At 46.0% G+C, this 26,155-nt stretch overlaps 2 protein-coding genes and 1 pseudogene across 3 annotated transcripts in view; 2 read left to right on the top strand and 1 right to left on the bottom strand.

Moving 5' to 3' along the window:
- Positions 1-2,612: 2,612 nt before the first annotated feature.
- LOC149749030 (uncharacterized) lies at positions 2,613-5,771 on the bottom strand (annotated as a pseudogene). The gene is made up of 3 exons (XR_016393617.1): positions 4,953-5,771; positions 4,341-4,505; positions 2,613-4,030 (listed from the first exon to the last, which is right to left on the bottom strand). The product of XR_016393617.1 is annotated as an uncharacterized LOC149749030 (transcript).
- A 3,690-nt stretch (positions 5,772-9,461) lies between these two features.
- Positions 9,462-11,223, top strand: LOC149749029 (uncharacterized). Its single transcript, XM_089912646.1, has 4 exons — positions 9,462-9,494; positions 9,611-9,875; positions 10,332-10,496; positions 10,808-11,223. The coding sequence occupies exons 1-4, from the start codon at positions 9,462-9,464 to the stop codon at positions 11,221-11,223; spliced, it is 879 nt and encodes a 292-aa protein (XP_089768772.1).
- Positions 11,224-16,002: 4,779 nt separating this feature from the next.
- ZFP37 (ZFP37 zinc finger protein) overlaps positions 16,003-26,155 on the top strand; it is a 32,478-nt gene continuing 22,325 nt past the window's right edge. The window contains exons 1-3 of the mRNA XM_022579014.2: positions 16,003-16,242; positions 20,237-20,363; positions 20,671-20,802. Of these exons, the coding sequence (XP_022434722.2) occupies positions 16,030-16,242; positions 20,237-20,363; positions 20,671-20,802 (472 nt within the window). The 5' untranslated portion in view covers positions 16,003-16,029. The remainder of the gene's footprint in view (positions 16,243-20,236; positions 20,364-20,670; positions 20,803-26,155) is intronic.

The raw sequence follows: 26,155 nt of genomic DNA, 5'->3' as shown, positions 1-26,155 counted from the left end.
TAAAAGGAACCAAATAGGGGTGCATCTCAAATAATGAAGCTGAATGAAAAAAGCCAGACCCCCCCAAAATCATTTATACTGCATGATTCCATTTACATATAATTCTAGGAAATGTAAACTAATCTATAGGGATAAAAAGTAGCTCAGTAGTTGTCTGGTGGGGAGAGAGTAAGAGACAGGCAGGTAGCAGAAGGAAGGGACTATAATAGGAAAACTTTTCTAGATGATATCTTCATTACCTTGATTGTGGTGATGGTTTCATGGGTGTATACACTTGTCAATGCTTATCACAGTGTATTGTTTAAATATGCCCAGCATATATTGTGTCAATTATATCTAAGGAAATTTAAAAAAAGAAAAAGAAAAGCCAACTTGGACATGAGGGCAGTCCAGGGCTGCCCAAAGTAAGGCAGCATCTACTAAGTAACAAAATCCAGGCGCTAGTGACTTTGTAGGGAGGTGGAAATCACAGGAGGGAATTCACGCCCTCTACTGGCCACCAGAGACAAAGACCATTCATCCCTGTGGGCAGAAGGCAGACAAGCACATGTGTGACCTAAGTAGAGCTCCTCCGGCTTTCCTAGCAAAGCTGAGAAGAACTCTTTCTAGTCAGGACTTCTCTTATCTCTGTGACAAAGAAATTTGTCTTCAGCGTCAGGTAGCAGAGAAAAACTACAAGTTATTTAATATCTCTATACTTCATGTTGCTGATATATGGATAATAATAGTGCATGGGTCATAAGGCTCAGTGTGTAACCTATAGTTTTCCAGCTCAATAAGGCATATCTGCTGTGATGTAGGATAAATGTAATGTGAATAGATGTGGAAATATATGAAGAAATAATATAATACACAATAGCAGATACATAAATGCCTAGTAAACGTTTTAGTATATTTGGAATTAAATAAATGCAAATCAAAATGAGATATTTTAAAGCCCAAAAAAGCAAATATTAAAAAGAATCTTTAAGATTGTAGGGGAAGGGTGGGACTTCTCTGGCGATGCAGTGGTTAAGAATCCACCCACCAGCACAGGGAACACCAGTTTGAGCCCTGGTCCGGGGAGATCCCACATGCCATGGAGCAACTAAGCCCAAGCGCCAGAAGTACTGACCCTGCGCTCTAGGGCCTGCGTGCCACAACTACTGAATCCCACGCACCTAGAGCCTGGGCTCTGCAACAAAGAGAAGCCACCGCAATGACAAGCCCGCCACCACAACGAACAGTAGCCTCCACTCACCGCAACTAGAGAAAGCCTGCCCAGCAATGAAGACCCAACACAGCCATAAATAAATAAATAAATAGATAAATAGATAAAAAATAAATAGATAAATAAATTTATTTAAAAAAACAGAATGTAGGGGAAGGGTAAGATGGATTGTCATTGCTATATGTCAAAACCTCCTAAATGTCACAAAAATACACAAGATAATAGTAAATAGTCAAAATATCAAAATACACCCCAGGCATCCCCATGCCTGTCACCTGCTCCACTGAAGGGCACCTTCCAAATACAATGAGGCATTTGTTCGGGGGCTTCACCACTGGAAAGCAGGGGAGGGCCCAGAAGATTCATGTCACAGAGGCAAGGGTGTGTTCGGCTCTGTGCAGAGAGAGCCCAGGCCCACCAGAAACCAGAGGTGTTTCCAGGACAAGGTGGATGTTAAAACTCTGAAGAACAAGTCAGTCATGGACCAGTTCCTAAATTACAAAGCAGGTGTAGCATGTGGAGCTAATGCAATGAGAAAAGTCCTCCCAAAGATGTACTCACAGCCCAGGAGGGGACCAAATAAGCAAAGTCCTTAAGATCACAAGGCTCCCTCTTTCCCTATACAGGGAAGGACATCAAATCCACATCTGCAGACTGGAGCGCTCTTGAGGTCACAATGCTCTTAACAAGCAACAGGAAGGTCAAAGTCAGAGTCATGATGCCAGGAACTGTGAGGCTCTAGGATCAGCACCTGTGTCTGAGGGAACCACGTTCTGCTCCCCAGAGGTCTCCTGTCTCTGAGAGAAGAGGCTATGGGACCAGACCCAGAATAAGCAGAGACTCCTGGGGAGGACCACAGGTTCTGTCCAAGGGTAAAATTAAAAAGAAATGAGGTGTTTTTTTCAGGGTCTTCATTTACTGAAAAGGGGGAAAACCAAAAAGAGCCGTGGTCCAAACCAAGACATGTCAGGCTGTGTGCAGAGCCCAGACCCCGAGAAATCAGAGCTGCCTCTGTGAGCAATGGACCTCGGCCACCAGGTCCCTGGCCACCCCAACTTTGCCTCATGCGTTTGGGAGGTTTTCCATCATCAATCAGAAATCACCCTCCCACCCATCCATCCAGGCACGGATCCCTAGAAGCAACGTTTACTACATGTAGACAAATTCTACTGACTCTCTCCCAACCACTGACATTGATCACAGGACATTGCCACGGCTCTAGCCTTGCAGCCCATACCACGTCATCCATGCACATCATTCTGTATTATTAAGAGTAACTGATGAAGTGAGACTGAAGAAGGGCCATGCCGTGCAAGTGGACAACTTTATGAATAGGCACAATATGTCAAATCAGTGAGACACAAAGCTCCATATAACGTCGAAAGGAATTGCTTTTCAGAAAGACATGAGTTCAGATTTTCAGGTTGCTTGGTATAAAGATTGCACATGATGGAAATATTCTGTGTCTTGAGGGTGAAGTGGTGGTAACGTGGGTTCGAATACATTTGTGAACATTTGCTTGATGTATGCACTTACACGCTGTGGAATCAGGTTTAAAGTGCATACAGTGGAGAAAGGAAACAGGAAAATGAAGGGTAAAGGAAGGATTCAGGACACTACCAGAACGCTTGTAAGCACATTCACAAAGTCACACTGACAAAGGACTGCCAGAGTAAAAAATTTATTGCAGTACATGGAAAACACAACGGTCCATAATAAGTAAAAATGTAATTTTACTTTCAACACCAAAAATCTACCAAGTCCCTCCTAGAACCCAGATTGCTCATCTGATATAAAGGTTTGTTCAAGGTAGGTTTCTAAGCATAACCTCGAAGAAACCCAATCTCTGGTAAAACGCAAAGACAGACAATTGTTCTTTGCAGTGGAACCTACCCCGGAATCGATCTATCTCTACCTCTAACATCTAATCTATCTATCTATCTATCTATCTATCTATCTATCTATCTATCTATCTGTCTGTCTGTCTCGTCGTCCTCCTCCTTCTCTTCACTCCTTTCCCCATCTCTCTCTCTCCTTTCATTTTCCACATGAAACAAGAAAATATGGAGGGATGAAAAGGCACAAATCACATCACTAAGGTTCGCAGTCTGAACCGCAGAAGAACAGAAGTGTTTTCCTCTGAACGCACATCCTGGCAGCCTGTCTTCTGGACACGGGGCCACATCTCCCTGAGCTGGGATGCGGCAGGAGCTGATGTCTGGTGCGTGCTGAACACCGTTCCCGGAACAAGTGGATTTCTGTCCGCTGTGGGGGAAGCTCGTCGCCTCCGGTTACACGATGCTGCCGCGGAGCCTTGCACGGCGAGGTGGCGGCGCGGAGTCCGGCTGGCTCTTGGGCGGAAGGGACCGGCCCTAGGAGGGGCGGGGAGCAGCTGGGTGCGCCCCTAAGGCGATGGCGCCCAGGGCGGGGAGGGCTGCGGGCCGGCGGGCCCGGAGCGCGCGGCGAGCAGGGAGTCGAGCGCCGCGAGCGCCCAGTGCAGGGCCGCGCCCGCTTGCGCCAGCTGCCAGGCGAGCCAGGCGCGCTGCGCGGCCGTGGGCTCCGTGCGGCCGGTGGACAGCGGCAGGAAGGCGCCCCCCGGGGCCCGCAGCTCGCCCAGGACCACCTCCAGGGCGCCCATCTGGTTGTAGAGATTGGACGTGAGCGCCGCCAGGGGCGCGCGGGCTTCGGGCCACGGGGTTCCGCGACGGCGTTTGCGGGCGGGGCGCCCGGCCTCCGCCGGGCTGTGCTGGCAGCGTCCCCACGCTGGCGATCGGGACCGGGTCCTCCTGCCGTGGAGGCGCCAGGGAGTGTGGGCGGAACCTGCGCGGGAGACAGAACGGGAGGGATTCAGGTGATGCACGCCGCCCCGTGGGTCAAGGTCACCATCGCCCTTCCCTGTCTCCACTCCCCCACCCTACGCCCCACACCCCACCACGCCTGACTCTGGTGGCCTCTTCCAGGATCTGCTGGCAACCGGGGCCAGGTCCTGGATGCCTTGCTCTCAGCCCTTCTGCCTTCAGGGGCATCTCACCGGGGTCAGGGTCTTTCTCGGCACCCTGGGGGCTTGGCTTGCCCCTCAGGTCCTTCCTTCACATCCCCACCTCTGCCGAGGCCCAGCGCAGACACCTACCTCCTCTGTGGTGAAGTCCTGCTCTGGAGGAGTCGGGCTGCTCCTTAGCTCTCCGGGGGGCTGGGGGTGGTCGTCCCCTCACCTTCTCTTCTCCAGGTCTGTTTCCTTGGTGGCGACTATCAGGGGAGCCATCGGGGCTTCTCCCCCGCTTGTGCCTGGTGACCGCTGTGGGTGGAGAGGAGGAGAGGAGTGAGTGTTCCCTGACCTACCTCTGGAACGTGGGGGGAGTGGATTAGAGGAGATTCCAAGTCCCACGGCTCTGCCCACCTCCATTCCACCCCGTCCCCCAAGCTCTGGTTTCCTCCTGCTCCCCACAGCCTCCATGGGCACCTCCCTAGGGCCGGGCCTTTCCTGTCGCTGTGGCAGCTCCTGAGCTGCCTGGCAGGCGTGCCCCTGGAAACCCTCCCTCAAGTGCAGCCCCCGAGGATGGCACAGCTGGTAGAGAGCCCCGGGTCACAGGGAATCGGGACTTCACCTTGGGTTTCTCTCACCACTTGCAGTGGTGTGAATGTCACGTCTGGCACCTGTTCCTTTGCTCCTTTGCTGTGTCTCCCAAAGCCTCTCAAGCATCACTCAAAACAAATGTCTGCAAAAAAGAACCTAGAATTTTACCTCCTTTGCTCTGACAGCCCTCTCGGGTCTCAATGCTTCCTATTGCTCTCCGTATTTCTGAGGGATGTGCATCTCCTCCCTTCTGTTTTAGAGACAGGTTCTCCTTGGAGCAAAGCCTTCCATTTTCCCTGTGGAAAAGACCTTTTCTCTGCTGGCCAGGCCGCCTGCCACTTGCTGACCCTGCCATTTCATCCAAGCCTCCCGGCTGAGCCACGGGTCTGGAGGCCTGGGGAGTGGGAATGACTAGGCCAGCAGAGGCCGTGGCCTTTTATGGCTTCCCAGCAGCCCACTGCCAGGTCTCAGATTGGTGCGCCGGAGACCACACCCACCAAAGAGAATTGCAATGATGAGGTTAAGGGCTGTTTGGGCTATCCCACTGACTTCCTTCGTCCTCAGGACGTTGTAGCTGTACATTTTGGAGCATTTCGGCTCTCTGCTGTATGTTAACTTCACAAAAGGGCACTTGTTTTCTGGTTCGTTTCACGGTGCTTTTTATCTGTTTGTTTCACCAGTTCTGTGTGTGTCTGCATGTGTTAGCATGGGTCACTCTTATGCCAGGGGTCAACAACAAGATGTTGGTATAAAGGACGAGAAAACCTTTTGGTCTGTTTTACTTGCATTCCCTTTGGCCCCTACTCAGGTCTGCCATCCTGACAGGAATGCCACCACAGACACTACAGGATGAAAGACTGTGGTTAGGCCCCAGAATAATGTTTTTTACAAAATAGGCAGCCGCATACACCCAGCCTTAGGACCTCTGCCCTCCACAACATATCAAATTTTGAATTTAATTTTTTTTTTTTTTTTTTTTTTGCGGTATGCGGGCCTCTCACTGTTGTGGCCTCTCTCGTTGTGGAGCACAGGCTGTGGACGCGCAGGCTCAGCGGCCATGGCTCACGGGCCCAGCTGCTCCGCAGCATGTGGGATCCTCCTGGACCGGGTCACGAACCTGTGTCCCCTGCGTCAGCAGGCGGACTCTCAACCACTACACCACCAGGGAAACCCTGAATTTAATTTTTTTTTCACTCCTCTTTCTTCTTTTGTACTGGATATAGACTTTTTTTTTTCAACTTTGTCCAAAGGGTACAAAAAGACATATTAGGAGAGTGTCAAAAATAACCTAGGACTCAGCCAGTGAAAGCAATGGTCCGTGATTTCTTTGAAGCACGTGATGGATATATTTGCTGGCTCTAATGGCAAACAGTGTAGTTGTAGATGGAATAATTTCTGTGAGTGAGCAGGAGGGAGGGTATGGAGACCGATTTGTCTTTTGCACAGCTACTCTTCTATAAAAACAGCCTCCACCACATCAGTGGGACCTGTAGGTCAGGTTGTTGCTGCCTATGGCTGATAAAACCAGCAAAAGCCAAACAGAATCTATTCTTGTTAGACTCAAGGCACCCAGACCTCAGAGTTAAGGAGCTCAGTCCCATTAATGAGAAGGTTCACTCTGCGGTACACCTGAAACTAACAACATTCTTAACTATAATAGAAAATAAAAAGTTAAAAAAAAAAAAAGAAAAAAGGAATGTCCTGTGGTTGCTGGGGCTTATGGAGTCCTTACCTGTTCTGAGGCTTCATGAACTGTTACTTGGATTTGGAGACGTATCATAGTATTTTTTCACCAGTTATCTTGGACCACGTATTGATATAGGGTGTCACATCTCGCTAGAAAGTGTATGAGTTACGAGAGTGGCAATTAATTCCAAGTGCTCATGTGTCTGGAAGTCCCTGCTCTCCCCTCATTCCGGGGTCACCATTGGGATGGTTTGTATGTCATGTCTGGAAATCCTTCAGCTGTAATCATGGCGACTGGCCACGTGAATGTAGGCTTCTTGAAGTGTTAAAATCCAATGTGTCTCCCCGAGCAGGTTCCCATGGGGGAGTCAGTATTCTTTATAATTGTGCTCAAAATATCCAAATTTCATATATCCCGGAGGTTTGCCTTTAATGGGCACAGAATTTAGATCCGAAGAGATCACAGATAAAACCAGTATAAAGTGGATGATTAAGGGCTACACGTGCACTCAGGGAAGGTGCTGTCCTCCTGGCCTGGATGTTGTGATTCATAATAAGAAATATATATTTGGCGTTTGCCAGAGTTTCTGGCTCAGCCCCTAAACCCACTGGAATTTCCTAAGTGATAAATGGGTTTTGTTATGTTAATGAGGTGACCTTTAGAAAGCACCCAGGTCACCAAAGGGTGGGGGCTGCTTTCCAGAAGACCCCACATGGTGATTAGGGGATTAGCACTTTGTATCGGAACCCCCAGGTTCCCGGAAGGGGAGAGAATCTGGAGGTTGAACCCATCACCAATGTGTAATGAGTTAATCACGTCCCTGTAACGAAGCCTCCTTGAAAAAAACGAAAAGGCTGGGGTTCGGACAGCTTCCAGGTTGGTGAACACATGGAGATTTGGGGAAATGCCTTTTGGAAAGGCATGCCCCTTCCCCATGCCTTGCCCTATGCATGTCTTCCATCTGACTGTTCCTGAGCGACAGCCTTTTATAATACACTGATACTGTAATAAGTAAAATGTTTCTCTGAGTTCTGTAAGCAAATTAATTGAACCCAAGAGTGGTCGTTGGAACCTCTGAGCTATAGTGGATCCCCCAGAAGCACAGCTGACAACCTGTACTTGCGATTGCACCTGAAGTGGGGCAGGGGCTGTCTTGTAAGACTGAGCCCTGAACGTGTAGAATCGGAAGCTGTCCCTGAGTAGATAGTGTCAGGATTGTAAGACACCAGACTGGTCTCAGAAATTCCCTGGCGGTGTAGGGAAAACGCACAGACACATTGGAACTAGTACTAGAATCTTCCCACCCTTACCAGGCTACTGTTAACGCCAGCTGCGCCTGCGGGCCCCTGCATTTGTAGGACCCCTCTGGGTTCAGAGCAGCCAAGCCGGGGAGGTCCTGTAGGCTTCAGGGACACCAAAACAGTAGCAGGCATAGCTCGTGTGAGGCTGACTTCTCTTCATTTACCACGTATTTATACTTCCCATAGCAAGTATAAATTGGGTTGTTTTCCCATCATTCACTCTGGACTCTCCTGTCTTCAGAGGTCTGATTTACTTCGTGTCCACAACATTGGGCCACATCGCCGTTACTAAGGGAGACCTGTTGCTTTCCCTCAGCCACACGCCATGAGCACAGAAGCCCTTCCAGAAAAAAAAAATTTTGTTTTTTGATCACTTTCCCTAAGGCAGTTATATCGGAGCATCTGGCATTGGCTGGTTGGTTGGTTGGTTTTAATAGTCTCTACTCACAGCATTTCTAAGTAGAAAAATGACCATCTAATCTATGCTAATGTGAAGAGAGGAAAGGACTCGCCCCACATCCCCGTTCTGGAAGGCTCACTTCAGTCCATATCTCGCAGGACCATGTGAGATGAGTAACCTCAAGGAGAATGTGCCTTTGTCTTTTAAATTCTACCAAGTAGGTGAGTGGTTCTCAAAGTGTGATCCCAGGACCAGCAGTATCACCATCACTTGGGAACTTGTTACAGATGTAAATATCAGGCTTCAACCCAGACCTAGAGGGTCAGAGCACTGGGGGAGGGGCCATGTGATCTGTGTTCCAAGGCCCTCCAAGAGATTCTGATGCAGGTTCCAGTTTGAGAAGCACTGAAGGAGGATATTCAGATAGAGAGGGGGGAGGAACGTCATTCACTTACAGCCAGTGATCAGGATCCTAAGGGAGCAGTCTGGATCGGGTCATTTTACTCTTTTTTTCTTATAAGGGCAACATACAGTAATTTTTGTGTGTTTATGCCAATATAGGTTTTAAGGAAATAAAAGCCAATTTTCTTGTTGGTACAAGTTGTATCCTAAGCTCATCTTCCCTAAGGTGTAAATTCAAAAATTAAACACAAGGGACGGAACTGAAGAATGCTCAATCATCCTTGTCACTGAAAAACCAAAAGAAAACTCTCGAACTGAAAAATACAATGTCTGATATTTGAAATTCACAGGATAAATTTGACAAATATAAATTAGAGGGGAAAGAGTCACTGACTTGAAATCGATCAGCAGATATGATCAAACAAGTGAGAGAAAAATGATGAAAAGACATTAACCTGTGACCTATGGGACAAAAAGAAAATGTCTTGCATATATGTAGATGAAGTCCCAAAGGAGAGTGAGGAGAGAATGGGACATACAAAATATTTGAAGATATAATGGCTGATATTTCCCCAAGTTTGGTAAAAACATTGTTTTGGGGCCTAACCACAGTCTTTCATCCTGTAGTGTCTATGGTGGCATTCCTGTCAGGATGGCAGACCTGAGTAGGGGCCAAAGGGAATGCAAGTAAAACAGACCAAAAGGTTTTCTCGTCCTTTATACCAACACCTTGTTGTTGACCCCTGGCATAACAGTGACCCATGCTAACACATGCAGACACACACAGAACTGGTGAAACAAACAGATAAAAAGCACCGTGAAACGAACCAGAAAACAAGTGCCCTTTTGTGAAGTTAACATACAGCAGAGAGCCGAAATGCTCCAAAATGTACAGCTACAACGTCCTGAGGACGAAGGAAGTCAGTGGGATAGCCCAAACAGCCCTTAACCTCATCATTGCAATTCTCTTTGGTGGGTGTGGTCTCCGGCGCACCAATCTGAGACCTGGCAGTGGGCTGCTGGGAAGCCATAAAAGGCCACGGCCTCTGCTGGCCTAGTCATTCCCACTCCCCAGGCCTCCAGACCTGTGGCTCAGCCGGGAGGCTTGGATGAAATGGCAGGGTCAGCAAGTGGCAGGCGGCCTGGCCAGCAGAGAAAAGGTCTTTTCCACAGGGAAAATGGAAGGCTTTGCTCCAAGGAGAACCTGTCTCTAAAACAGAAGGGAGGAGATGCACATCCCTCAGAAATACGGAGAGCAATAGGAAGCATTGAGACCCGAGAGGGCTGTCAGAGCAAAGGAGGTAAAATTCTAGGTTCTTTTTTGCAGACATTTGTTTTGAGTGATGCTTGAGAGGCTTTGGGAGACACAAGATATTGGGCTAAGGAGCAAAGGAACAGGTGCCAGACGTGACATTCACACCACTGCAAGTGGTGAGAGAAACCCAAGGTGAAGTCCCGATTCCCTGTGACCCGGGGCTCTCTACCAGCTGTGCCATCCTCGGGGGCTGCACTTGAGGGAGGGTTTCCAGGGGCACGCCTGCCAGGCAGCTCAGGAGCTGCCACAGCCACAGAAAAGGCCCGGTCCTAGGGAGCTGCCCATGGAGGCTGTGGGGAGCAGGAGGAAACCAGAGCTTGGGGGACGGGGTGGAATGGAGATGGGCAGAGCCGTGGGACTTGGAATCTCCTCTAATCCACTCCCCCCACGTTCCAGAGGTAGGTCAGGGAACACTCACTCCTCTCCTCCTCTCCACCCACAGCGGTCACCAGGCACAAGCGGGGGAGAAGCCCCGATGGCTCCCCTGACAGTCGCCACCAAGGAAACAGACCTGGAGAAGAGAAGGTGAGGGGACGACCACCCCCAGCCCCCCGGAGAGCTAAGGAGCAGCCCGACTCCTCCAGAGCAGGACTTCACCACAGAGGAGGTAGGTGTCTGCGCTGGGCCTCGGCAGAGGTGGGGATGTGAGGGAAGGACCTGAAGGGCAAGCCAAGCCCCCAGGGTGCCGAGAAAGACCCTGACCCCGGTGAGATGCCCCTGAAGGCAGAAGGGCTGAGAGCAAGGCATCCAGGACCTGGCCCCGGTTGCCAGCAGATCCTGGAAGAGGCCACCAGAGTCAGGCGTGGTGGGGTGTGGGGCGTAGGGTGGGGGAGTGGAGACAGGGGAAGGGCGATGGTGACCTTGACCCACGGGGCGGCGTGCATCACCTGAATCCCTCCCGTTCTGTCTCCCGCGCAGGTTCCGCCCACACTCCCTGGCGCCTCCACGGCAGGAGGACCCGGTCCCGATCGCCAGCGTGGGGACGCTGCCAGCACAGCCCGGCGGAGGCCGGGCGCCCCGCCCGCAAACGCCGTCGCGGAACCCTGTGGCCCGAAGCCCGCGCGCCCCTGGCGGCGCTCACGTCCAATCTCTACAACCAGATGGGCGCCCTGGAGGTGGTCCTGGGCGAGCTGCGGGCCCCGGGGGGCGCCTTCCTGCCGCTGTCCACCGGCCGCACGGAGCCCACGGCCGCGCAGCGCGCCTGGCTCGCCTGGCAGCTGGCGCAAGCGGGCGCGGCCCTGCACTGGGCGCTCGCGGCGCTCGACTCCCTGCTCGCCGCGCGCTCCGGGCCCGCCGGCCCGCAGCCCTCCCCGCCCTGGGCGCCATCGCCTTAGGGGCGCACCCAGCTGCTCCCCGCCCCTCCTAGGGCCGGTCCCTTCCGTCCAAGAGCCAGCCGGACTCCGCGCCGCCACCTCGCCGTGCAAGGCTCCGCGGCAGCATCGTGTAACCGGAGGCGACGAGCTTCCCCCACAGCGGACAGAAATCCACTTGTTCCGGGAACGGTGTTCAGCACGCACCAGACATCAGCTCCTGCCGCATCCCAGCTCAGGGAGATGTGGCCCCGTGTCCAGAAGACAGGCTGCCAGGATGTGCGTTCAGAGGAAAACACTTCTGTTCTTCTGCGGTTCAGACTGCGAACCTTAGTGATGTGATTTGTGCCTTTTCATCCCTCCATATTTTCCTGTTTCATGTGGAAAATGAAAGGAGAGAGAGAGATGGGGAAAGGAGGATGAGGAGAAGGAGGAGGAGGACGAGACATACGGATAGATAGGTCGATGGAGAGATAGATAGATAGATAGATTAGATGATAGAGGTAGAGATAGATCGATTCCGGGGTAGGTTCCACTGCAAAGAACAATTGTCTGTCTTTGCGTTTTACCAGAGATTGGGTTTCTTCGAGGTTATGCTTAGAAACCTACCTTGAACAAACCTTTATATCAGATGAGCAATCTGGGTTCTAGGAGGGACTTGGTAGATTTTTGGTGTTGAAAGTAAAATTATATTTTTACTTATTATGGACCATTGTGTTTTCCATATACTGCAATAAATTTTTTACTCTGGCAGTCCTTTGTCAGTGTGACTTTGTGAATGTGCTTACAAGCGTTCTGGTAGTGTCCTGAATCCTTCCTTTACCCTTCATTTTCCTGTTTCCTTTCTCCACTGTATGCACTTTAAACCTGATTCCACAGCGTGTAAGTGCATACCTCAAGCAAATGTTCAGAAATGTATTCGAACCCATGTTACCACCACTTCACCCTCAAGACACAGAATATTTCTGTCATGCCACCTTGCAATCTTTATACCAACCAACCTAAAAATGTGAACTCATGTCTTTCTGAAAAGCAATTCCTTGGACATTATATGGAGCTTTGTGTCTCACTGATTTGACGTATTGTGCCTATCCATAAAGTTGTCCACTTGCACGGCGTGGCCCTTCTGCAGTCTCTGAATAGTATAGAACGATATACATGGATGACATGGGATGGGCTGCCAGGCAAGAGCCCTGGCAACGCGAACCATGAGAGTCAACGTCCTTTACATGGAAAATAGGCTTTTTCTCCAAGGGAACCTGTCCCTTAAAGGAGAAGAATGAGGACCCAATAATGGATGGAGCAAAGGAGGTTCTTGAGACCCAGGAGGGCTCTAGGGGAGATAAGGAAGGTTCCAGATTCTTCTTTGTGAAGATTAGAGTTGGGAGGTGGCACTAGGCTTTGCACATGCAATTATTCAATCTGTAATGCTGTCATAGTTCATTCTTGTTCATCCTTCAAATGTCAGCTGAAATGTCCTTTCTTCCTGGTAATTTACATAAATCTAAGTCTATAATCCATACTCTTATGGCACCATGTATCTTTTTTGAAGCACTTATCATAGTCCTAATTTTGTGTGTGCTCATTTGAATAATACTCGTCTCCTCCCCTGCATCCTAAGCTCCCTGAATGGGACCCATGTTTCAAGATTTTTCCCATTATTGTATCCACAATACCTGGCCTAGTACCTGGCACATTATAGATGTTCAATAGATATCTACAGGTGGAAAATGAATTATTGAATGCATGCATGAGAAAACATTGATAGGTGGGATCACACAGTTCTCTTAACTTTTCTGGACAAGTCTCACACAAGGTCCATTGGTAGGACATTTCCTAGAGACTATTGTAAGAAAGTCTTTATAGTCAAGAGCCAGACTACAGGCTAATGGAGGGAACAGAGTTTCTAAGTCAGGTACCTAAAATTGTGCAGATGGTAGAATCTCATGAGACCAGAAGAGGTAGTAGAGATCATGGAAAGCAGAGACAATTTCCTGGGCTTTCTTTGATATGACAATTGTTTTACTCAGTTGAAAATGTCTGCACATACACAAAAACTCACATGTAAGTGTACAACCCACACACTGATCCTTACCGTCTTGACAAAATTGATTCAAGTGTTAGATTCACTCTTTGGGGACTTCTGTGGCGGTCCAGTGGTTAAGACTCCACGCTTCCACTGCAGGGGACGCAGCTTCCATCCCTGGTCAGGGAACTAAGATCTAGCATGCAGCGCAGTGTGGCCAAAAGGAAAAGAAAAAGAAGATTCACTCTTTCACTATTTATCCTGAGCCTGGAAACTGACGGACTCTGCCATGCCAAGAAATGATGGAGCTCCTCTGGTAGATTGAAAGCTCCTCGTCACCATTCCATGACCTATTTTCACCAACCTCGTTCATCTTCTTCATTTCTCTCCCCTCTTCCTTGCTTCCCTTCCTCCTCTTCAGTGCAGGGAATATCCATACCCTGCCTTTCCTATGCTTTCCCACCCACTTCTGTCCCTGAATACCGCCCCCTAAGGGCCATATGAGGATGATTGGTTAATTACTAGAATCAAGGGTTTGGAGAGCTGTTACAATAGAGAACAGCATTTTGTTTATAGATAGGTTGGAACTTGTTTGGATTGGTGAGGAAACACTGATATTGTTAAAGCAAAGTCTGGAGAAACTGGACTGCCTCTCTTCTCTCACAACTAGCTGGGATCAGATAGAAAGTAGAATTTTTTTTGGGGGGGGAGGTTTTCGCGGTACGTGGGCCTCTCACTGTTGTGGCCTCTCCCGTTGCGGAGCACAGGCTCCAGACGCGTAGGCTCAGCGGCCATGGCTCACGGGCCCAGCCGCTCCGCGGCAGGTGGGATCTTCCCGGACCGGGGCACGAACCCGTGTCCCCTGCATCGGCAGGCAGACTCTCAACCACTGCGCCACCAGGGAAGCCCGAGTTATTTTTTTTAATGTAAGTAATGGACCTCTTTGGACTGTACTGTAAGGACAAAGTCAGGACTTTATCTGAGGAGGATGGGCATCAACTGCTCACACCCATAAGGTGAGGCTCAAAGATGCTCTGTCAGGGACACAGGGGAGGTGCTGTGTCTCCAGTAGATGAAGAGGAATCTCAATCACAATTATCCTTCAATTTTCGCTGAGTCCTTAGTTTTCTATTGCGGCAGAGCAAATTATCACTAATTACTGGATTAAAACAACACAGATTTATTGTATCAGTGTTTCAGGACATCAGAAGTCTGGGCATTGTATGGCTGGGCTCTGTTCAAGGGCACACAAAGTTGAAATCAAGGTGTTGGGTGATTGTGTCCTCATCTCAGGCCCCACTAGAGAAGGATATCCTTCCAAGCTCCCTCAGGTTTTTGTCAGAAACATTTGCTCTGCAGTTGTGGGACTGAAGTCCATGTTGTCTTGCCAGTGGTAGACCAAAAAGCACTCTCAGTCCTCAGCCGCTGCTCTCAAGGTCCTTGCCATGTGGCTCCTTCCACAGGCCTTCTCACGTTTGGAATTTTGGAATTTCTGACTTCTGGAAGGGCCTAGCCACTTTTAAGGGCTCACCCGATTAAATCAGCCCCACCAAGATTATCTCCATTTTTATCAACTCAGAGCCAACTGATTTGGGATCTAATCATGGAAGTAATATTCCATCAAACCACAGGTTCCTCTTGCATTGAAAGTTAGGAGATCTCACAAAGGTATTACACTAGGGAGCAGAGTTAATGGGGGCCATATTAGGATTCTATGCATCATAATATTTACAACATACTTTGCTAAGCCCTAGAGTTGATGTCACAAGACTAGGAAAGCATTGCTGGGCCTGGGAACACCCCCCGCACTTTTCCTCAAAGGAAAGTGACCTTGCTTGAAATAATCCTTTGTTTTGTTTTTGACTCCCCTGTCCCAGCCCCTTTCTGTCTTTAAAAGCTCCCCATTTTGTACAACTCCTCAGATGGCCTTTCTGTTTGCTAGATAGGATGCTGCCCCATTGATGAATCGTTTAATAAAGCCAATTAGATCTTCTAATTTACTCCGTTGTATTTTGGGTTTTTTTTTTTAGCACGTATAAGTTGAAGGTGCAAAACAGGGTATGTTTGGCTTTGGAAAAAAGAACAATATATTTGTGATAACTTTACCAGCCCTCTGCCTCATTGTAAATTCCACAAGGGTGAACAAAGGCTGTGTCTGGATCTCCAGTTTTCTCATTACCTAGCAAACCCAAGCAACCTAGTCTGCATATAGTATAAAAGCTCAACAAATAACTGTTAAATGAACGAAGTTTGTACATGAACTGGCCCATTAAGAAACTATTTCTACTCCAATTGCTTGATTATTTGGGCTTGATTATTTGGCTGAAACATCACCATCAAACTCTGGTTCTCCCTGAGGATTGATGTATTCACTTAATCTGATGCTTCATGTTTTCTCATTGTTCTTATACCATAAATGAAAAGACATATATTTCAAAGATTAGCGTTCTCTCTCTATAAAACAATGGCATCTGCCCTATTAGACTTTTTCTTTTTCCCTCCAATTTCTCTCATTATCCCAGCTTTCTGGAGTCTGCGGTAGGCAGTGCGATTCCCGGTTTCCCCGCAGCTGGCTGCACTGACTGGGAAAAGCAACTCCAAATTCTGTCCTCAAGTGTTGAAACCTTTGAGCGCCGGGGGTGGGTTGTCAGGCACAGTGAAGCACTCTACAGGGAGCAGTCTGCGAGCCAGGTTTTGCCCGCTTGCACCTCACCACTGCGAGACCATCTCAGCTAGCTTGGCCGCCCACCTCTGAGCCCGCCGAGAGCGCCAGGTCCCCACTGTACGGCGGCGACTCGGTCAAGATGGCCGCGCCCGGGCTGATACCCAGGGACGGCGCCATCGCAGCTGCCGAACTGGCAGAGGCCGCGCTCTGGGGGGCCGCCATGTCGGCCTCCGCCTGCCCCCTGATCCTGACAAAGCCAGAGACCGCGGACCGGAGGAGGAGTGTAGGGACAGCTGGACAGGCCGGGTGTTCCCCGGAGATGGCTGTGTCGGAGCCCGGGGGCAGCGCCGCGGTGAGCGCGATGATGGGGAGGGGTGGTCTGGTGGTCAGCTGCGGTCGAATCGGGCGTCAGTGACTGGAGGGTTACTGTAGTCTGTGAAGATAGGTGATTCGGGAGTTGGAATCGGTACTGGAGGGCCTCTTGCAGGGGTGGGGGGATGGTGTTAGCACACTCAGGGATCTATGGAGTAGTGCTCGGGAGGTGTCTGTGGAGTCCGTGACTGCTGCAGTTGGAGGAAATCAGTGTTTGAGGGATATACGGTGACAGTGGTTGGAGGGGAGGGGTCTGTGGCGGTCCCTGGAAAGTCAGAGTTTGGGAGGCCATGGGGATCAGAAATGGGGGCTTTGGGGTGTATCAAAGATTGGGGAGTCTGTGGGGGTCGCAACTGGGAATGTCTACGTTGGGAGCCAACGATTACGGTGCCTTTGGTAGTTAGACTGGATTGTCCCGGGCTGCGTGCAGAGGTGCAGGGAGGTCAGTTAGTAGCTTATTGCAGTAGTTAAAGCGAAGAGACGATGATGATGGTTTACAATAGGCCAGGATGTTGAAAGGCTCTTCTGCATCGATATAGAGATAGTGCTGGGCTGTGGTGAAAAGGGATCTGGTGTTAAAGTTTTCAGTGAATGAGGGAGGATGACTGTGCAGAAAAGTTGACATGAAAGACCTGAAACAGCTGTCCTTAGAAAGGTCTGATTGCAAGGTTAACCTTTGGCTAACATCCGAGAACTTAGATTTCAGGAGAGTTCCCACTATTCCCAGGAATTTTAAAAGTGGCTCACTGTGCCTAAACCATGTGAACAATGTGGTTTATGCTGAATGCCTGATTTCCTTCTGGGAATCTGGGACTTTTGTATATGCTAGGCAGAGAGAGGCTATTTGACCAACCCCTAAAAATGTTGTTTACCAAGCATTGGTAAACAACATTTTTTTAAATTGAAGTATAGTTGATTTACGATGTTGTGTTAGTTTCTGGTGTACAGCAAAGTGAAAAAATATATATATATATACATATATTCTTTTTCATATTCTTTTCCATTATGGTTTATTACAAGACATTGAATATAATTCCCTGTGCTATACAGTAGGACCTTGTTGTTTATCTATTTTATATATAGTAGTTTGTATCTGCGAATCCCAAACTCCTAATTTATCCCTCCCCCACCCCCTTTCCCCTTTGGTAATCTACGTTTGTTTTCAATGTCTGTGAGCCTGTTTCTGTTTTGTAAATAAGTTCATTTGTGTCATATTTTAGATTCCACATATAAGTGATATCATATGGTGTTTGTCTGACTTACTTCACTTAGTATGATAATCTCTAGGTCCATCCATGTTGCTGCAAATGGCATTATTTCATTCTTTTATATGGCTGAGTGGTATTCCATTGTATGTGTGTGTGTGTGTGTGTGTATATATATATGTATATATATACACCACATTTTTATGCATTCATCTGTCAACAGACATTTAGGCTGTTTCCATGTCTTGGCCATTGTAAATAGTGCTGCAGTGAACATAGGGGTGCATGTATCTTTTCGAATTAGAGTTTTCATCTTTTCTGAATATATGCCTAAGAGTAGTGGGATTGCTGGATCCTATGACAACTCTATTTTTAGTTTCTTAAGGAGCCTCCATACTGTTCTCCATAGTGGCTGTACCAATTTACATTCCTGCCAATAGTGTAGGAGGGTTCCCTTTTCTCCACACCCTCTCCAGAATTTATTATTTGTAGACTTTTTAATGATGGCCGTTCTGACCAGTGTGAGGTAATACCTCATTGTAGTTTTGATTTGCATTTCTCTAATAATTAGCAACGTTGAACATTTTTTCATGTGCCTATTGGCCATCTTTATGTCTTCTTTGGAGAAATGTCCATTTAGGTCTTCTGTCTATTTTTTTATTATTTTTTTTATTGAGTTCTATGAGCTGTTTGTATATTTTGGAAGTTAAGCCCTTGTTAGTAGCATCGTTTGGTAAACAACATTTCACATGTGTTAGCACAACTCATTTCTGAAAGAATTAAGTATGTACTGTGTGACTCTACTGGGAGAGGACTCTTGGAAACTTGTTCCTGGCTTCCTCTGGACTTCACCTCATGCAGCTTTTTCCTTAGCTGATTTTGCACTGAATTCTTTTGCTGTGCTAAATCATAGCTATGAGTACAACTCTATGCTGAACCCTGTGAGTCCTTCTAGTGAATCATCGAACCAGACTATTAATGGGTTAAAGTCTGGTGATACTCTAAACAACATAGGGATTTTGAAGGATGAGTGAAAAACTGTTGAAAGTATAATTTACTTCATTTTCAGGCCCTGAGGTACATGGGTTGGGGTGGAGGTGGGCAAACAACCTCCATGGGGATCACTGTAAGGGAACAGAGTCCTCAAGAGACAGGTAGGTTTTGGTTAAAGCAAGCAGGCAAAGGGAATGGCTAAAGAGGGTGAGCATGTAGTGAAGTTTACTGGCAGTGATTAGAGTTTCTGTAAAAGCCACTGTTTGAGAGTTCTGTTGGCATCAGTGACTGGAGATTGATAGGATTTGGGGTGATATCAGAGATGGAGATTGATATGTTCCACTGGTATCAATAGTTGAGGAACCTGTGGGAATATGTAATCAGAGTGTTTGTGCAGCAAGTGACTGGGGAGATCTGTTGCTGTTAGTGATTGGGAGGTTTGTTGGGATCAGTAATTTTGGAATTATAGGCTTAGTGATTAGGAAGGGCCATGCTGGCTCAGTGATTGGGAGGCCAGTGACAATTAATGACGGGAGTTATAGGAATCAGTGACTGGACGTTTGTGAGGTCAGAGATTGGTGACACATGCAGCTAATTTATTGGTGGTTTATGGCGGTCAGGGGTGATCTTTAAATGTTAAACAGACATGTTTGAATGTATACTTATCAGTTTCAGAATTCTCCAGTAGCTGCCTAATAAGAGGAGAAGTTTAACATGCTTTAATTTCTCCCCTGTCCCCAACCAGTTATATGCCTGCTTATTTTTCTTACATCATGCCTCTTGATTTCAAGGTTACTTTTATAACAATTGCACAAGAACGTTATCAAGTTACTTGGATGTAACTAGACATTTTACTGGTTTTATTATTCATAGTTCTCTCTTGTGTATGCTTAAGTTTTTCCCAATCTTGAAATCTTTATTCTGATCCAATTTTCCTTCTTTTAAAAATCATTCCTCTTCTTCTCCTCCTGTCTCTCCTCTTCCTACCACATTCCCAGTTTCTCCCTCCCTCCTTCTCTTTATTTCTAAAGTACATAGGTAATATACTTTCTGCATCCTTACATGCCTAAAATACCTTACTTTTGCTTCCAAACATAAATGATTTTTTGACTGGTCATAAAAACCAAGGGTCTCAATTCTTCTACCTCAGAACTCTATAAACACTACTCCATAGTCTTTAGTTACAGAAGAAAAGATGAAGACTGGTTTGTTTGTTGTAATTGTCTTTCTCTCTGATAATCATAGGAGTTTTTTTCAAACTACCGTAGACTAAGTGGCTTATAAACAACAGAAATTTGTTTCTGACAGTTCTGGAGGCTAGAAGTCCAACATCGGGTCGGGATCTGGCAACAGCCCTCTTCCAGGTTTCAGACTTCTTGTTGGATCCTTACTTGGCAGAAAGAGCAGAGACAGGAAGCAAGCTCTCTCATGACTCTTATAAGGGCACTGATCCCATTCATGAAGTCTCCCCTCTCATGATCTCATTGAATCCTAATTATCTCCCAAAGACCCTATCTCCTAATATCATCACATTGGAGGGCAAGGTTTCAACAACGAATTGGGGGGACACAAACATTGAGTCCATTATAGGGACATTTCTTAATATGATTTTTGTCTCTCAAAAACAAAAATGCAAAATTGGGTAAAAAATAAGCCCCGTGTATAACATTATGATCATCAGTGAATGGTCAAGGTAAGAGAAAGTCATTATTATCTTGTCTGCATCTTTCACTGATGTGGATAACATTGGACTGAACTAGGAATGTGCTATTACAGGGATCGGTAACATTCAAAGATGTGACTATGGCCTTTACCAAGAAGGAATGGGAGCAACTAGATCCTGCTCAAAAGAGCCTGTACAAGGATGTGATGCTGGAGAATTACAGCAACCTAGCCTCAATGGGTAAGGACAAAGTAATTCAAAGTGTGCCTATTGTGATGCCTTCTCTCTGAAGTCCTTGGATAAGTTTATCCTTAATTTTTATGAATCAAAGAGTTTTAATCCCCTTTGGGTACTAGCCAGAATACTTGTGCTCCTGCCTTGAAAATGGAGGATCTACTCAGATGGGGTACATGGACATCTGCACTGTGAAATTTCAGAAGCCATGTGTTCTTTTATCCTTTAAAAGCTCTGAAGCTTAAATGGTAGGGCTTGATTTCTGGAATGTTTGTTGTTCTAACACTCAATTTCTATCTTTTCTCATGAATAGGGTATCAAGCTCTCAAACCAGACATGATATCCAAGTTGGGAAAAGAAGAGCCATGGCTGGGGAAGGGGAAAAGACCCAGACAAGGTGGTCTGAGTGAAATAGCAAGACCCAAGGGAATAGGAGCCAATGGAAGTAAGTTCCTAGTTTCTTGGTGGTAACTTTGGAATTCTTTTTTTTTCACGTTTTTATTATTTATTAATTTAAAAATATATATATTTCTTTTTATTGAAGTATAGTGGATTTACAATATTGTGTTAGTTTGAGGCGTACAGCAAAGTGATTCAGTTATACATACATATATTTTTTAAGATTCTTTTCCCTTATAGGCTATTGCAAAATACTGAGTATATTTCCCTGTGCTATACAGTAGGTCCTTGTTGGTTTTGTTTTATATACAGTAGTGTGTATATGTTAATCCCAAATTCCTAAATTATCCCTTCCTCCCATCTTTCCCCTTTGGTAACCATAAGATTGTTTTCTATGTCTGTAGGTCTGCTTCTGTTTTGTACAGTTCATTTGTATCATTTTTTTTTAGATTCCACATATAAGCAATATCGTATGATATTCGTCTTTGTCTGGTTTACTTCACTTAGTATGATAATCTCTAGATCCATGTTGCTGCAAATGGCATTATTTCATTCTTTTTTATGGCTGAGTAATATTCCATTGTATAAATATACCACATCTTCTTTATCCATTTATCTGTTGATGGACATTTAGGTTGCTTCCATGTCTTGGCTATTGTAAATAGTGCTGCAGTGAAAATTGGGGTGCATGTATCTTTTCGATTATGGATTTCTCTAGATATATGCCCAGGAGTGGGATTGCAGGATCATGTGGTAGCTCTATTCTTAGTTTTTTAAGAAACCTCCATACTGTCTTCCATAGTGGCTGTACCAATTTACATTCCCACTAACAGTATTGGAGGGTTCCTTTTTCTCCACATCCTCTCCAGCATTTATTATTTGTAGACTTTTTGATGGCCATTCTGACTGGTGTGAGGTGATACCTCATTGTGGTTTTGTTTTTGTTTTTGTTTTTGTTTTTGTGGTATGCGGGCCTCTCACTGTTGTGGCCTCTCCCGTTGCGGAGCACAGGCTCTGGACGCGCAGGCTCAGCGGCCATGGCTCATGGGCCCAGCCGCTCCGCGGCATATGGGATCTTTCCGGACCAGGGCACGAACCTATGTCCCCTGCATTGGCAGGCGGACTCTCAACCACTGCGCCACCAGGGAAGCCCCTCTCATTGTGGTTTTGATTTGCATTTCTCTAATAATTAGCAGTGTTGAGCATCTTTTCATGTGCCTGTTGGCCATCTGTGTGTATTCTTTGGAGAAATGTTCTGTTTAGATCTTCTGCCCATTTTTTGATTGGGTTGTTTTTTGCTTTTTTTTTTTTTTTTGATATTGAGCTGTATGAGCTGTTTTTATATTTTGGAGGTTAATCCCTTGTTGGTTGCATAGTTTGCAAATATTTCCTCCCATTCTGTAGATTGTCTTTTCATTTTGTTTATGGTTTTCTCTGCTGTGCAAAAGCTTTTAAGTTCAATTTAGTCCCATTTGTTTATTTTTGCTTTTATTTCCATTACTCTAGGAGAAGGTCCAAAAAGATATTGCTGCAGTTTATGTCAAAGATTGTTCTGCCTGTGTTTTCCTCTAGGAGTTTTATAGTATCTGATCTTACATTTAGGTCTTTAATCCATTTTGAGTTTATTTTTGTGTATGGTGTTAGAGAATGTTCTAATTTCATTCTTTTACACGTAGCTGTCTAGTTTTCCCAGCACCACTTATTGGAGAGAACTGTCTTTTCTCCATTGTATATTCTTGCCTCCTTTGTCATAGATTAGTTGACCATAGGTGCACGGATTTGGAATTCTTCAAATAATTTATTCTTAAATTCGTCTTATAGATCCTAGGAAGTAGCAGTAGAAAAATATCAAAATCTCCTAGGGGAAAAAGAGTTCAAACTACAAAGATTCTCCAACCTTGGAGATTCTAATATCTCTTCCTTCTGTGAACCTGTCCACATGAGAGATTCTCATAGGAGACTCACTGTAGTCGGGAGCCAGTGTGACTTATGGGGATTTGCTTATACCATTTGTATCAGTCAGCTTAGGCTGAGTTACGTCCCATTAAAGAAAGACCCTAAAATCTTAGTGGCCTACAAAAAGAAAGATTTGTTTCTTGCTCAAGCTGCAGCCCTTTTCCACATTATCTTGTGACCTACGCTGAAAGAGCAGTCCCTATTTGGCAAATTCTGGTCTCATTACAGAGGCAATGAAGAGGGAGTGGAACCATATGATGACTTAAAATCACTGATTGGATGTGGTAGATATCTCTTTCTGCTTACATTTCATTGGTTCATTAGTCAGAGCAGATCACCTGGCCACTCCCAAGTTCAACTGGGTAGGAATGTATACTCCTTTCACAGGGAGGATTCAAATGGCCATACAGTGGGGCTGGGAGGTGTAATCCACAGGGAACAATAATACAGTCTGCCATACCACTCGGGTTGTGGTAGGAAAAAAGGTGAAAAACAGGGCTCTAAACCTTGGGTACCAGACCATCAGATGCCTAACTGACCCTTCCATATAGCCATCTTTCCTCATCCATGCTCTCTGTTGCTCAGTTTTGAGAAAGAGCAGTGAACCCTTTTAGCTGTTTTCTTAAGTAATCCCATTCCTGCTTACCTCTCTAAAGCAATGCTTTTAAAAATTATCCTCCCTTTTCCTAATATCCTCAGCTTTTCTCCCTTCGTCCACCCACACTCTTAGACCCCATAGTATCAAATTTCTCTCCTTAGAGATTCAAGCATTCTTAAATCTGTCCTCTATCCAGATCTCTTGGTGTAATCCTCCTGCCCCTCATTACTTTCCATTTCCCCCCTTTCACTGTGAAATGCTCTAGACCTGTGGTCTATACCACCAACATTATTTCCATTTTCTCCCTAACCCTTGCAGTCAAATTCCATAGGATCCATGCCTCTAACAATTTCTGACTTTAAAGTCAGCAGTGGTAACCTTCCAGTGCATGTTGTAATAGTTTTGATCAGCCTGAAATTCTTGCCCACCTAGCTTTAATTATACCACTTGAATCTGATTTTATCGTTTAAGTGTTCCTTTACCAATTTTTTCACCCGATTCTCTTCTTTCTCACTTTGAAGTGTCCCTAAGGTTTTGTCTTCTACTATCTATTCTTTTTTTAAATTCTGTTTTCCTCAAAGGAATAATCTATTGTGTAAATGCAAGCTATTTATTCTATACTGGTGACTTCCAAGATAAATTTATCTTGTCCAGATAAATCTTCAATTCCTTTGTCTTATATTTTACCTCCTTACAGGATAGCTTATTCTCAGATGGTCAGAAATTGAAAGCTTTATCTTTCTTTCTAAATTAGAGCTTCCTTCCACCTTCCTTGTTTTTATCAGGGTCAGATTTTAGGCCTGTCTGCCATGGAGTTCCCATGAATCCTTGCTCTCTGCCTTCCCTCTTACTTTCCTCAGTTCCTGACTTTTTTTCCCCCCTCAGTTCTGACTGACATCACCCAAATTATATTCATATTGTCCCATACCTAAATTGCTCCAATTCTTAGGTAGCTTATTAAATCCCCCCCTTAAAAATATTCGTCTTAGATGTTGCCACCAAACATTAAAATATTCAGTTATTATATGTCACTACAGTCCCCAAATTAGCAGAATGTCCACAATATCTTTTTAAGTTTCTTCTAATATTGAATTTTTCAAGACTCCATGAATTTCCCAAGACCAGAGGGACCAGTCCTTCAAATGACAAATGAAGAGACTTCATAGAGTTTTGTTTGTTTTTGTTTATTTTATTTTTTTTATTTATTTTTGGCTGCGTTGTGTCTTCGTTGCTGCGCGCAGGCTTTCTCTAGTTGCGGTGAGCAGGGTCTACTCTTAATTGCTGTGTGCAGGCTTCTCATTGCAGTGGCTCTCTTGTTGCAGAGCACAGGCTCTAGGCTCCCGGGCTTCAGTAGTTGTGGCATGATGGCTCAGTAGTTGTGGCTCATGGGCTCTAGAGCGCAGACTCAGTAGTTGTGGTGCACGGGCTTAGTTGTTCCACGGCATGTGGGATCTTCCCGGACCAGGGCTCAAACCCATGTCCCCTGCATTGGCAGGCGGATTCTCAACCACTGAGCCGCCAGAGAAGTCCTTCATAGAATTTTTGATCCATGCATTAGTGGCTCCAGTTTTGGCTGTCTTCACTTTTCTCGCTGATACTTGGTGTTACAACTAAAAAATAATCCTGAGTCATTTAATATATACATTTTTGTCATTGCTACAGTGACTCTATCCTTGGCTCAGGTTCTTCTATCGTCCTTGAAGTTTCTTCAAGGAAGGACTATTCTATTCCCTCCAATGATTTGCTGGGTCTAATGAGCTCCATGCTTCAGTTTCTGAAGTTACAGTCATTTTAGCTTAAAATTCATGTCTTAGTTACTGTCTCAGATTCAGGACAAGCTTATAGCCTTAATTACATGCTCTGCCAGACCCAGCTCTCCCCTAGTATTACCCTATTATTATACCAGTTCACTAGTTCAGAGCCTCCTCCCCTCCCCTCATGGTAAATTTCTCTTGTGGTGCTTTATATCTTTTCCAGCTGGCCAATGTCATTTGGGACCAGCCCAAATCATCATAATAAGAGGTTCTTATAATGTTACACCTCAAGGGGAAAGGTTTGAGTTTTGATCCCTTTCTTCCCAGAAGGAGACTTGCCTCCATCCTCCCCAGCATCCTTGGACATTGGAAGATGCAGCCTTGTCATGCTACATAAAAGTTCTTGTTGGGCTTCCCTGGTGGTGCAGTGGTTGAGAGTCCGCCTGCCAATGCAGGGGACGCGGGTTCGTGCCCCGGTCCGGGAAGATCGCACATGCCGTGGAGCGGCTGGGCTCGTGAGCCATGGCCGCTGAGCCTGCGCGTCCAGAGCCTGTGCTCCGCAACGGGAGAGGCCACAACAGTGAGAGGCCTGCGTACCGCCAAAAAAAAAAAAAAAAAAAGTTCTTATTATACTCTTTCTCTCAGGATGCTTGCATCACTTAAAATTTCCTAAATGAAAAAGCAGCTGGCAACTCCAATTCTTCCTACTATAACACTACTTTATGTATACTTATAAAAATTGATCTACTCCATGAGAACTAATCTCTTAAAAGTTCTCCATAAAAGTAATAGTATTTCCTGGCTATATATTCAAACACCATAACTCTTTTCTGTTTGAACTCAGTTTTCACTTTATCCATGTAATGTTCTTTTACTAGTAAAACAACTATTCACTTTTTATCTCTTTCTTTCTGAGGTCATGGGGACTCTTATATCTGCTTCTCTCTTTGAGTCTCTTTGATTCCTATCCTGAAGCTTTTTCTGTTTTTCCATGTCCATAGCTGAAAAAGGCCACCCCCAAAATGGTAGTCCTAGCTTCTAAATTGTTTGGTTTTTACATATGTAACATCCATATCTAGCTAACAGAAGTC

Source organism: Delphinapterus leucas, chromosome 6 (genome assembly GCF_059928025.1).
Source record: "Delphinapterus leucas isolate spDelLeu-1000000601 "Yukka" chromosome 6, BTC_Dleu_Yukka2, whole genome shotgun sequence".
In the NCBI taxonomy this organism is placed as follows: Eukaryota; Metazoa; Chordata; class Mammalia; order Artiodactyla; family Monodontidae; genus Delphinapterus; species Delphinapterus leucas.
This window is presented reverse-complemented; position numbering and strand designations above follow the sequence as displayed.

Bases quoted from the DNA above. Each gene is read 5' to 3' on its own strand.
- LOC149749029 (XM_089912646.1), top strand. From the start codon at position 9,462: ATGTACAGCTACAACGTCCTGAGGACGAAGGAA. The intron at 9,495-9,610 runs GTCAGTGGGATA...AAGCCATAAAAG, and splicing joins ACGTCCTGAGGACGAAGGAA to GCCACGGCCTCTGCTGGCCT. The intron at 10,497-10,807 runs GTAGGTGTCTGC...TCTCCCGCGCAG, and splicing joins AGGACTTCACCACAGAGGAG to GTTCCGCCCACACTCCCTGG.